The sequence below is a fragment of the Lycorma delicatula genome, chromosome 13 (assembly GCF_047948215.1).
Source record: "Lycorma delicatula isolate Av1 chromosome 13, ASM4794821v1, whole genome shotgun sequence".
Taxonomy (NCBI): domain Eukaryota; kingdom Metazoa; phylum Arthropoda; class Insecta; order Hemiptera; family Fulgoridae; genus Lycorma; species Lycorma delicatula.
The window spans coordinates 31,491,665-31,505,468 of NC_134467.1; the positions used below are offsets into that span (position 1 = coordinate 31,491,665).

Here is a 13,804-nt window from a genome sequence, read left to right on the forward strand (position 1 = left end):
TACCTTCTTGTCGGAATATATGACGTAGTAAGAATATGTCGTGTTTTGAAAATATAAATGCGGTTTAAAAAAACGCAGCTTGATGATATTAATCAATTTTATTGACTTTTTATTTTAAATTCAATTATATTGGACAGCCTTAAGAAAAAAATATTTACTTTGACGAAGATTTAAAAAAAAAATTACCTTCTTGTCCGAATAATTGACGTAGTAAGAATATGTCGTGTTTTGAAAATATAAATGCGGTTTAAAAAACCAAGCTTGATATTTATCAATTTAATTGATTTTTAATTTTAAATTCAATTATATTACACAGCATTTAGAGAAAAATATTTAGTTTGACGAAGATTTAAAAAAAAACTACCTTCTTGTCCGAATAATTGACGTAGTAAGAATATGTCGTGTTTTGAAAATATAAATGCGGTTTAAAAAACCCAGCTTGATAATAATCAATTTTATTGATTTTTATTTAAATCAGGTTTCGAATTCAGTATACATTGTTACTGAAATAATCTTTGAGGGAGCTGAATGTTGTGTTACACATCAGATAAGGAAGAGTGAAAGTATGTTTTTAAATTTTATCAGGTTTCCAATTCAGATTACTTTGTTACTGAAATAATCTTTGAGAGAGGTGAAAGTTGCATTCAACGTCAGATAAGGAAGAGTGAATATATATTATCATTGGTTTAAATTTAATCAGGTTTCCAATTCAGATTACATTGTTTATGTAATCTGGATATATTGTTGTTAAATGTTATTATATGTTATTAACGTAGACAACGATCGATATATATATATCGATATATACAACGAAATTAAATTTAGTAAAAAAAGTTTTAGGTGATTTATTTATAAATCCACCGGGTTGGTCTAGTGTTGAACGCGTCTTCCCAAATCAGCTGATTTGGAAGTCGACAGTTCAAGCGTTCAAGTTCTAGTAAGGTCAGTTATTTTTACACGGATTTGAATAATAGATCGTGGAAACCGGTGTTCTTTGGTGGTTGGGTTTCAATTAACCACACATCTTAGGAATGGTTGACCTGAGACTGTACAAGACTACACTTCATTTACATTCATACATATCATGCTTTGAAGTAATACCTGACTGTGGTTCCTGAGGCTAAACACAAAAGAAAGAGACTAATCTCAATGCTATAAAAATCATTTAAAAAAAAACATTAATAAATAACCTAAAACTTCTTTTTCTAAATTTAATGTCGTTGTATATATCGAAAGGTATCGTCTATATCGATTGTCATTGTTTATATCGATCGTTATCTACGTTAATAACATATAGTAACATTTAAACACTACCGAGACAAAAAATAATAAATTTTGAAATTTTCTACGAAACGGTTCAGTAGTTTTGAGTTATTAGGGTACACACAAAACGAAAATTGTTTTTTATTTATATAGATTACCTTTGACAGTATAAATAAAAGAATTATGTACGCTTCACCAATGATACGTAGACTTTGTATAGAATAGTTGAAAAGCATCAAACCAGTCGAAACCAGTCAAACCAGTCTTAAAATTATATATTATAAAAAAATAAAAGGAAATGTAGAAAAAAATTTACACCCAGTAAAACGAAAAAAAAACTGAAAATTTACACTAAAAAAATTTAAACCTAAAAAATCCCGTTTTTTGAATATAATAGGGCTATATTTCCAATAGGTTTATATCACCCCACCAAGTTTACTCAAAATCGGTTAAGATTTGCTTCCCGTAGCTCTGACGAAAATTTTACACCTGCATACATATATATTACCGATTTCTAAATTCTTTTGAAATCCGCTAATAATAAGAATCGATAACAAATGATATTATGAAGTGGCTATTATCGATTCTCTTAGTAAAAGTTACATATATATATATATATATATAATGTATGGTATTAAAGAAAGGAGTAAGTGAGAGGACGAAAGTACGAGAGGAAATTGACTAGAACGTGTTCTTCCAACCTAACTTCCGCTAAGGTACTAATCCAATAAAACTCGTATCCTACGCCCTATTAAACATAAATCAATTTCCTTGGCCAACATATACGCGGGTCGTAAGTGTATATATATATATATATATATATATATATAACAACGAAATACATGTTTGAATTTGATATCCCCAGGAACTTACATCTATATCAGGTAACAGTCCTTAGAGAACACGTAAATGTATTACGTAATAGACCCTTGACACGAGCAAAGTTCCCTTCCCCTATTGTCACATATTTACTCCTCCTTCTCCTACCACCACAATCATTATGACTGACTGTATGATATATTAATGCTTTGATGCCTTTGAACAATTGAATCATGCTGGTTTAGTACGGGTGTTTAGTACGGATGTAAATGTAACTATGTATAGGTAAATGTGGGTGTTACTTCAAATCAAATAAGCTTTTTGGTTACATAACTTGGTTAAAATTAACAGTTGATGTATTTGTATAATTCCATATATATACAGAGTTATCATAAAAGAATGGTGCGGTTTTGAACATGGTTTAAATTAAAACAGAATTACTTACAGTTTATGTTTTTTATTTTTCAAATTTGTCGTCTCAAACATTTTTTTACATAATAAATTTCAATATGTGAGCCCTTAGTCGCTCGACAAATGTCCAAACGATACTCAACTTCTCTCCAAACATTAGTTAACATTTCTTCGTTAACGGTTGTCATTGCTTCATTAATCCTGTTTTTTAAGCGGTTTAGGTCTCGAAATTTTGTGTATAAACAACGCTTTTAATGTACCCCCGCAAGAAAAAATCGCAAGATGTCAGGTCTGGACTCCTTGGAGGCCAAAGTACGGGTCCTTGCCGGCCTATCCATCGATCTCCAAATGTTTCGTTCAAAGCGTCCGTGACCAACGCGTTGAAGTGCTGGGGACCACCACCTTCTTGGAAATGAAGTCGATGAATGTTTTCGAATTCATCCGGCTGAGGAAATCAATAATCGGTTAACACGTCAAGATATACGACTCCATTAATTGTTTTTTCAGCAAAGAAGAAAGGCCCTATTACACGATTTTTCATCGCACCACACCAAACATTAACTTTATGCGAATCGCTTTGTTTCTCGATAATTGCGTGTGGGTTTTCAGAGCCCCATATTCGTGAATTGTGTCCGTTAACGCATCCATTCGCGTGAAATGTCGCTTCGTCTGTAAAAATTATATCGTCTAAAAATTATTCGTTTTCACTTATTCTGTCTGACATTTCAACAACGAAATTGTAATGTCTTACACCATCATCGGGTTTCAATTCCTGCAGTATCTGGATTTTATAACCGTGTAATTTCAGTTTTTTACGTAAAACGTTGTGAACTGTTGATTTTGGAATACCTAATTCGACGATTCGACGGGGGGTGGACTGCCCAGGACTTCTAATTGCCGATCGTCTAATTAGTTCAACCGTTTCGTCCGGCACACTCAGTCTGCCGGTTGATTTCTGTTTCTTAACCGATCCGGTTTCTTCGAATCGTTTGAACCGACGTGTTAAGTTATTTTTGTGTGGCGGATCTCCTCCAAATTCACGTCAAAACGCACGTTGAACTAAAATTACGGATTTTAATTCGGCTATCAATAAAACACACTTTGCTTTTTCTTTATCCGAGAACATAGTAACTCACTAAACTCGCCGCAACAACGATACAAGAACTGACGTTGTGGTTACAACTGCTGATAAACAAACTTTTGGGTTGGAGGCTTTCAGGGATATCAATATAACATCTAGAAATTTCCCTACAATCTTCCTATGAATTACTGAAACCGCACCATTCTTTTATGATAACTCTGTATTATATATGCACATAGAGATCAAAAATGTAATGAAAATTTTTTTATTCTGCTCAGTATGTCTTTAGGACTAAGTTCATTTTTTCCTACGTGATGGCAGCACTGCGTATAATATAAGAAATCTCAGATTAAGCACAAAAATGGACAGCGTCATTTGTTTTAAGTAATTATTCAAATAATCATACAACAGTGTTTACAAATCGTAGAAATCGAATGTGGAATCGATTACATCTAAGAATCATGCGCTTCGTGATATTTATGGTGTGCCATACACAATTCAACATTTGGTTAAAAGAATTGGAAAATAATTTTTCTGAATTTTATATTTAAACGCCAACTAGTAAATGAAATAGGAGAAGACATACATCAATATGTTTATATTGATTCTATAAGTGTTTGTGAAAATCGAAATATATTGATTTTACATGGTTCACAAAAATTGTGTTTTTCTTCAACATGATGAATTTTGGTTTACACTAGTGATGAGCAAAATCGAATGATTTTAATAATCGAGATAATAATAATTAAATGATATAAATAATCGAATGATTCATTCGAATATCTATATTAAAAAAAAAAGGAAATGTTCGTTTGTTCAAAATCTTAAATCTCCAAAAGTTCTTTACCGATAACTTTGAAATTTTGACACAACGTTGCATTCGAATACGCGCTTGTATTTATATACATAATATTTATATACGTTAGATGTCACACCTGTGATAGGTAAAAACATGATTTTTTTAAAAAACAGCGCTATCTGTTGGATGTAAAAGGAATACACGCTATACTAAATATTTTACGATTCCATTTCAGTGTTTCCGATATGTGTGTCCCGTTATAAAATAAAAAACTACTGTACCAATTTACAAGAGGGAAAAAGGGAGAAAGGGAAAAATCGGGAAAGGGAAGAAGAAGAAAATTAAAAAAGAAAAAAGGGGAAAATGGGGAAACGATAAAAAAGAAAAGGGATAGAAGAAGGGGGAAAGGGTAGTAGAAATAGTGATAAACGAAAATGGGGAAATGGAAATGCGGGGAAGAGAAATGGAATGTGGTTAAAATGAAAATGGGAAACGGAAGGGGGAAATGGTGAAAGGGTAAAATGGTAAGGTTAAATTTTGTGAAGTTCCGTAATGTTCATTTTGTTAATGTTTTATCAAACTTTCAATTGAGTTCATTTAATCTATATATATATTTTTTTTTTTGATCTTCAGTTATTTGACTGGTTTGATGCAGTTCTCCAATATTCCCTATCTAGTGGTAGTCGTTTCGTTTCGGTATACCCCCTACATCCTACATCCTAAAAATTTGTTTTACATATTCCAAACGTTGCCTGCCTACACAATTTTTTCCTTCTACCTGTCCCTCCAATATTAAAGCGATTATTCCAGAATGCCTTAATATGTGGCCTATAAGTCTGTCTCTTCTTTTAACTGTATTTTTCCAAATACTTCTTTCTTCATCTATTTGCTGCAACACCTCCTCTTCCTTTGTCACTTTAACCACCCATCTGATTTTTAACATTCTCTCCTATAGCACCGCATTTCAAAAACTTCTAATCTTTTCTTCTCAGATACTCCGATCGTCCAAGTTTCACTTCCATATAAAGCGACGCTCCAAACATATACTTTCAAAAATCTTTTCCTGACATTTAAATTAAATTTTGATGTAAACAAATTACATTTCTTACTGAAGGCTCGTTTAGCTTGTGCTATTCGGCATTTTATATCGATCCTGCTTCGTCCATCTTTAGTAATTCTACTTCCCAAATAACAAAATTCTTCTACCTCCATAATCTTTTCTCCTCCTGTTTTCACATTCAGCGGTCCATCTTTGTTATTTCTACTACATTTCATTACTTTTGTTTTGTTCTTGTTTATTTTCATGCGATAGTTCTTGCGTAGGACTTCATCTATGCCGTTCATTGTTTCTTCTAAATCCTTTTTACTCTCGGCTAGAATCACTATATCATCAGCAAATCGTAGCATCTTTATCTTTTCACCTTGTACTGTTACTCCGAATCTAAAGTTCTTTAACATCATTAACTGCTAGTTCCATGTAAAGATTAAAAAGTAACGGAGATAGGGAACATCCTTGTCGGACTCCCTTTCTTATTACGGCTTCTTTCTTATGTTCTTCAATTGTTACTGTTGCTGTTTGGTTCCTGTACATGTTAGCAATTGTTCTTCTATCTCTGTATTTGAACCCTAATTTTTTTAAAATGCTGAACATTTTATTCCAGTCTACGTTATCGAATGCCTTTTCTAGGTCTATAAATGCCAAGTATGTCGGTTTGTTTTTCTTTAATCTTCCTTCTACTATTAATCTGAGGCCTAAAATTGCTTCTCTTGTCCCTATACTTTTCCTGAAACCAAATTGGTCTTCTCCTAACACTTCCTCCACTCTCCTCTCAATTCTTCTGTATAGAATTCTAGTTAAGATATTTGATGCATGACTAGTTAAACTAATTGTTCTGTATTCTTCACATTTATCTGCCCCTACTTTCTTTTGTAATTACAACTTATTCTAATTATTAATTTAATGATTTAAAATACAGAGTGATATAAAAGTATGGAAACGATTTATTATTTCAAAACTGATGGGTACTAGGAAGTGGAAAAAATTTTGATATACATATTACAAAAATACTACTTCAGTTCTTATTTTGTGTTGGAAATTTTTATCTTCAAACATGGATCTGGCAAAATGAACGACCTCTTTTACTTCCTTGTACGAAGTAAAAGAAATATTGTAATCGCGATAATTCAGGGATTTTGCCCCATCCCTGAATCCATTTTGACTAGCTTCAGCGTGATGTCTGTACGTACGCATCTCGCATAACTCAAAAACGATTATCTGTAGGATGTTGAAATTTTGAATTTAGGATTGTTGTAACATCTAATTCTCCAACTTCCCTTTTGATTGCAATCGACTGGATCAAAAGTGTCCAAAAAACCCAAAATCCAAAATATTTAGATTTTAAACTTATTCTTAGCTGTAGTAGTAAGCCCTTATTGAGAAATTTTCAACGATAAGTGATACTTATTTTCATTGGTTCCAGAATTATAGTCAAAAAAAAAGTTTATTTAATGAAATATTTGGATCTTAAAAGGTGAAGGCAAATCGGTTCAAATCCGATTTCATCTCCTTTTCTTTAATTCAAAATTGAAAAAGGGTGTATGGAGGTGACAGACACCTACACACGCCCTTTTCAATTTTGAAAAAGTTTCAGTAGCATTCTCACCGAGTTTAACACAAAACCTGATTGCACAAATTTGCTCATAATTAGTATCACTCATTTTTGTAACGCACAACAACTCGTTTAACGAAAATTTTGTTTACGTCTCACGTGGCAACACCTAATATAAATCAGCTGTTTATATAACCATACGTTTACTAGTAACTTTACAGTGTTGCCACATTGGCTGCCAAATAAAGCTAATCTAATTACTTTATTTTCAGACCTGGTATACTGTTTTTGTATTTCCTGGTGTACTGTTTTGGAATATGTAAAACAAATTGTTAGGGATGTAGGTTATAGGGGGTACCCACCGGGTTGGTCTAGTTGTGAACGCGCCTTCCCAAATCAGCTGATTTAGAAGTCGAGAGTTCCAGCGTTCAAGTCCTAGTAAAGCCAGATATTTTTACACGGATTTGAATACTATATCGTGGATACCGGTGTTCTTTGGTGGTTGGATTTCAATTAACCACACATCTCAGGTATGGTAGAACTGAGAATGTACAAGACTACACGTCATTCACACTCATACATATCATCCTCATTCATCCTCTGAAGTATTATCTAAACGGTAGTTACCGGAGGCTAAACAGGAAAAAGAAAAGGTTGTAGGGGGTATACTGAAATGAAAAGACTAGATAGTAAATCTTGGAGAGCTGTATCAAACCAGTCAAATGACTGAAGACAAAAAAAAATAATAAAAAAAAAAATATTAAATTTTTTTAACTTTTATTTGTTTTATTCAACTTATCTTACACCAGTTTGTTCAGAATAAAATTCTCTTTAAGGTTTATTTGTAAGTTATTACCCATTTAACAAAGTTATTGTACGTTAAATATAAAAAAACAAGGTTTTTTTACCTCAATTTATTGGTTTTCACCCCAGATTTCTCAAAACCTATTGCAGATACGCTTCTGGAATCTATTTTATTCAATTTTTCAGGTTAAAACCCATAAATAATCACTAATTTCGCTCATTAATTAACGTCCTAAGATTTTCAGTACGAATCTCATTTCACTGGGATAATTAAAATCCGAGTGAAATCTAACCGTAATCTAATTTACTAACCGTAAATCACAAATTAAGTATTTTAGGATATATATTCATATGAACTTTTTTTTTATTTTCACGAGTAGAATAGCTAATAAAAATCCTGGGAGAAATTCGTGATATAACCTTATACTATAAATAAACACTATTATATATACTTGTATTGTTATATTAATAAAATATAAATAAAGGCAGTATAAAAGAAGATTATTTTAAAAGGTATTAAGCTGATGAAAAAGAAGTAAATTAAACAAAAGTAAGCCGTATTAACAAACAAAAAAAAGAAGTAAAACCATGATATAACTAAAACCAAGATAAAGTATAAAATTAAGAAGATAAAGATAAGCGAATAAGAGGGAAGAGAGAATATATTTGAGAAAAAGATGATAGCAGAAAAAGAAGAAGAAAAAAGGGTGGTTTGAAGCCAAAAAAAAACTTTCTTTTTAAAGGTGATTATTATATTGCAAAACAAAATGCTCTTGTATTTATAAAACTTGTAAGGAGAATTTTCTTGTCTTGTTTTACGTAAAAGGAAAATAACTTATCCACTGAATAGATTTTTGAATTAAAATTTAAAAAAAACAAAACAAAAAACAATGCCTACTAAAATTTCCCAACCTTACATAAATATAAAAATAAAATATTTGTGTAAGTTATATAAAAAAAAAAATTCTGACATAGAAGTCGAAATATTTTCCTGTATTTATTCTTATATACTGGAAAAATTACACATGAAAAAAGTTACAAAAGATTATTTTGTTGAGATAGGGGTAATTTATAATGAAGTTTTATTGTAAAATTATCATTATATGTTAAAATAAAAGTTTTAAAAATTTTTTAAAAATCTGTATTTTTTCATTCTGCTCTCCCACTTTCAAAATCATTTTGCAAGAATTTTTTTTTTCTACTTTTACTATGGTTATATGGAAGAAACTGTTAAGAATTACACTGAAAAATGTACAAACATTAAAAAAGTTATCCAAGATTTCTTATTAGTGGTGGGGGGATGAGTTATGATAAAATTTTATTGTAATATTATTTTCTCAGATACCTCATATTATTAAAGATTGTCGGTAAGTGTAAACTATTATATAAATATACAGAGTGTTTCTAAAATGGTGGGCTGGTTATACTTTTTCGGATTCTACTTATAAAACTAACAAAAAATATCCTTAGGAAAAATAGCAATTTCACCGTCGTTCTCCCATTGTCCGCCATTTTGTTATTTTTATATAATAATTTATATCTCAAATTCAGATACATAAATCACTGATTTATGTTGAGGCAACCTTACCACTCGATTACCATGAAGCAATGGAACGGTCAACAGCGTACTTTCACCAAAAAGATTTTTTACAAAACCAATGATAATTGAAAAGTGCACAGAGGGAGTCAAAAATTCCTGTTTTTTATGTCACTGTATTTTCTTAATTAAAAAAAGAATCGAATAAAATCTGGATTTAAAGAAAGAAAATTGAAATAAAAAATATTTTATTTTCATAGCAATGTTGCAATCTGTTCAACTAGGGAATAATAAGCAAACCCACCGAATTGGTCTAGTGGTGAACGCGTCTTCCCAAATCAGCTGATTTGGAAGTGAAGAGTTCCAGCATTCAAATCCTAGTAAAGTCAGTTACTTTTATACTGATTTGAATACTAGACCGTGGATACCGGTGTTCTTTGGTGGTTGGGTTTCAATTAACCACACACCTCAGGAATGGTCGAACTGAGACTGTACAAGACTACACTTCATTTACATTCATACATATCATGCTCATTCATCCTGTGAAGTAATTCCTGGAGGCTAAACAGAAAAATAAGGGAACAATAAGCAGCCTAGTGGTTTGGTCTAGTGGTTAAAGTTGTTATCGCAAATCAGCTGACTTCAAAGTCGAAAGTTTTAAGGTTCAAATCCTAGTAAAGGCAACTACTTTTATAGAGATTTGAATACTAGATCGTAGTTAGGTTTCAATTAACCACACATCTTAAGAATGGTCAACCGTGAGACTGTACAAGATTACACTTCTTTTACATTCATACATATCATTCTCTGAAGTAATACCTTATGATGGTTTCAGATGCTAAACCGAAAAAGAGAGGGAACAATAAGCAACCCCCCTCCTCCCACACTGGCCGAATAAGATGAGAATGATATATATGACGTGTAAATGAGAATTAGTCTTCTACAGATTCAGGCCAACCATTCCTGAGATGTGTGGTTAATTGAAACCCAACCACCAAAATACACCAGTTTATGCTGTCTAGTATCGAAATCGGTATAAAAGTAACTAACTTTTATTAGCATTTGAACCTCAGAACCTTCGACTTTGAAAATCAACTGATGTGTGAAACAAGTTAACCACTAGATTAGCCCGATGGGCAATCCCTAAAATGACTTGAAAAAAAGCGTTTTAAGTTTATATAAATAACTCAGTTTTTGTTTTATGGTATATTTTTTATGAAATATTGTACACATGAGTATCTATACAAACAGATACTGAAAAAAATATTTAAATTATATTTAATTCTTTGTTTTTTTTTTTTTCAGGTTCTTATAACAAAACTACGTTCAGCTAATAATGTTGAAACACAGCAGTATAGAAAAGCAACAAAAGCTTTACTTGTATTAATTCCATTATTAGGTATTACTTATATATTGGTTATTTATGGACCTACTGAAGGAGTGTCAGCAAATATTTATGCTTACATCAGAGCTATTTTATTGTCGACTCAGGTAAACTAATTATAATTATTTATTATCAGTTTTTCTTTCTTAAATTAAGAAAATTTTTAAATTTAATTGAATTTTCATAAATATTATTTTTTTTGTTTTCAACATTATCGATTAGTTTACTAATGAATTAATCAAATATACTAGAATGTGTACTGTAAGAGGAAGTGAACGAAATAGCTTTATTTGAATTTTCAACTAATAAGCATATCGTGCAACCATAAGGCAATAAAGAAAATAGATATAAATTATTCCACCAATAGATGACAACCTTCTCTTTCCAGATTACAACAAAGATCATCAAAACAAGATCAAAACTACTTTTACAAAATGAAAATGAAGAAAAAAAGGTCAGAGAAATAAACAATCTACCCTTGAAATAACCACAAATAAGAGATAAATAACAGAGGAGAGTTTTAAGGCAGCAGGTGCTCAACACGACCACAATTCCAAAAGAGATTGAATTGTTTCTTCATCTACCTACGCCTAGTAAAGTTAGAACTTAAATAATTGTAATCGTCTCTTTTACTTAACCACACGATAAAATATTACATTTTAAAAAAATTTAGTTGCTATACAAATATTAATAATAGAAAATGAATAGAATTGGAATAAAATAAAATTATAATAATAAATAAAATAAAATATTTAAAAGAGAAAGGAACAAAGAACGTAACGCTAAAATTAAAACAAATTATAATTAAAATACAATATCAAAATTAAAAAAAGGGAATAAACAGGAGTAAAACAAAATAAAAAAGTTGTAATAAGCATAAATTATAAATAAGAAATCAAATAAATAAATTCCACGTTATAAACTTTAAAGATTAAATGTCATCATCTTTAAAATTTTAAAAATTTTTTATGGCATGGTTTTATGGTTTTTTTTTAACGGCATGGACGAAGTCCTACGCAAGAACTACCGTATGAAAATAACCAAGAACAAAACAAATGTAATGAAATGTAGTAGAAATAACGAAGATGAACCACTGAATGTAAAAATAGGAAGGAAAAGATATGGAGGTAAAAGAATTTTGTTATTTGGAAAGTAGAATTACTAAAGATGGACGAAGCAGGAACGATATAAAATGCCGAATAGCACAGGCGAAATGAGTCTTCAGTCAGAAATATAATTTGTTTTCATCAAAATTAATTTAAACGTCATGAAAAGATTTTTGAAAGTATACGTTTGAAGCGTAGCTTTATATGGAAGTGAAACTTGGACGATCGAAGTACCTGAGAAGAGAAGATTTGAAGCTTTAGAAATGCGGTGCTATAGGAGAATGTTAAAAATCAGATGGGTGGATAAAGTGACAAATGAAGAGGTATTGTGGCAAATAGATGAAGAAAGAAGCATTTGGAAAAATATAGTTAAAAGAAGAGACAGACTTACAGGCCACATACTAAGGCATCCTGGAATAGTCGCTTTAATATTGGAGGAACAGGTAGAAGGAAAAAATTGTGCAGACAGGCATCGTTTGGAATATGTAAAACAAACTGTTAAAGATATAGGATGTAGGGGTTAAACTGAAATAAAACGACTAGCACTAGATAGGGAATCTTGGAGAGCTGCATTAAACCAATCAGATGACGGAAGACAAAAAAAAAAATTTTATAATTAAAAGACATGACAATAATTATATAATAGTGTAAAAAACAGTCGACAACTTATATTAAAAATAAATAATATCAAATATAAATTGTTAAATAAATGTTAGAAGCATTTTATTAATCAATAACCTTGAATCGACCAGTTTCTATGGAGAAACTAAAATTGTTTTACTTAAAGAAATTAAAAATTCACTTGAAAATAGGATTACTAAAGGTACAATCTTCCTCATCACCAGTGTTTTGAAAGTATACCAGTAAATTATAAAACTAGAAATACACCCCTCTAATGATAATTAAAATTATGTAAATATGAGTTTTTTTGACTTGTACATGTACAGGTGTCTGAAACAAAAGGAAATTTTTGAAAAAAGTATTTTTTTTATAAAATAACATTGGAGAATAAATTTATTAATCTAGTTTAATAGTGAAAAATATGTTATTTAAAAAAAAAATACTCAAAATCTATTTTTTGAGAATTATAAGTTGCAGATGAGATTCATTTCTGCACTTGATTTGTTTTTCATATTTTGATGCAGAATTGTAACATGAATTTTATGATTTCCTCACATATATTAACTTTTTAGTTCTCTGTTGTAGTAAGTGAATTGATGTGGTAAAGTTTGCTTTTAAATTAACACCACAATAAGAAGTTGCATATTGTCAGGTAGGTTAGGTTAAAGGATCTTAGAAGCCAAAAAATCCAACCATTTCTCATAACTATATGGTCATCAAATAATTGATATACAGTTTCATGAATACTCACAGTATGTATGACATTGATCCATCTTGTTAAAAGCAGCCATTTGAATAATTATTTGTGGAATGTCTCTGTAATTTTTCAGTAAAATTTTTTTAACATTTTGACACACCAAGCAGCAGTAACAGTTGCAAGCCTATTCTCACCCTCAAAAAAAAAGGGTCTGTTATGACATGCGATGAAGCAACACTCCACAAAATAATTGTGATAATTAGATACTGTATAAGATAGGGAATCTTGGAGAGCTGCATCAAACTAGTCAAATGACTGAAGACAAAAAAAAAAGACAAAAAAGAAAAAACTGTATAACAAATGGTGATGTAACTCATTAGGACTTTGCTGAGAACAACAATGAAAATTTTACTTATTTGACATGGCCATTCAAATGAAATTCGGCTTCATCCATTATTCAGAGGTTGTTAATGAATTCATCATCATCTTTGTATATTTTTTCAAACATTTATTCAAAGAATTTTTGTCATATTAGATAATCATTGGGTTAACGTTCCTGGATCATCTGCAGCTTATGCGCATGATAATGTAAATTCAGTGATATCTTATGAAATTTAAAATGATGGATTTGTAGACATACTTCTAGATGACAAATTGAATATCGTAGAGTTTT

General features: G+C 30.7%; 1 protein-coding gene across 1 annotated transcript in view; it reads left to right on the forward strand.

The window, feature by feature from the left end:
- The window catches only part of LOC142333875 (diuretic hormone receptor-like), a 635,861-nt gene that overhangs the window by 590,539 nt on the left and 31,518 nt on the right, over positions 1-13,804 (forward strand). Inside the window, exon 10 of the mRNA XM_075381453.1 lies at positions 10,629-10,814. Coding sequence (XP_075237568.1) covers positions 10,629-10,814 — 186 coding nt within the window. The remainder of the gene's footprint in view (positions 1-10,628; positions 10,815-13,804) is intronic.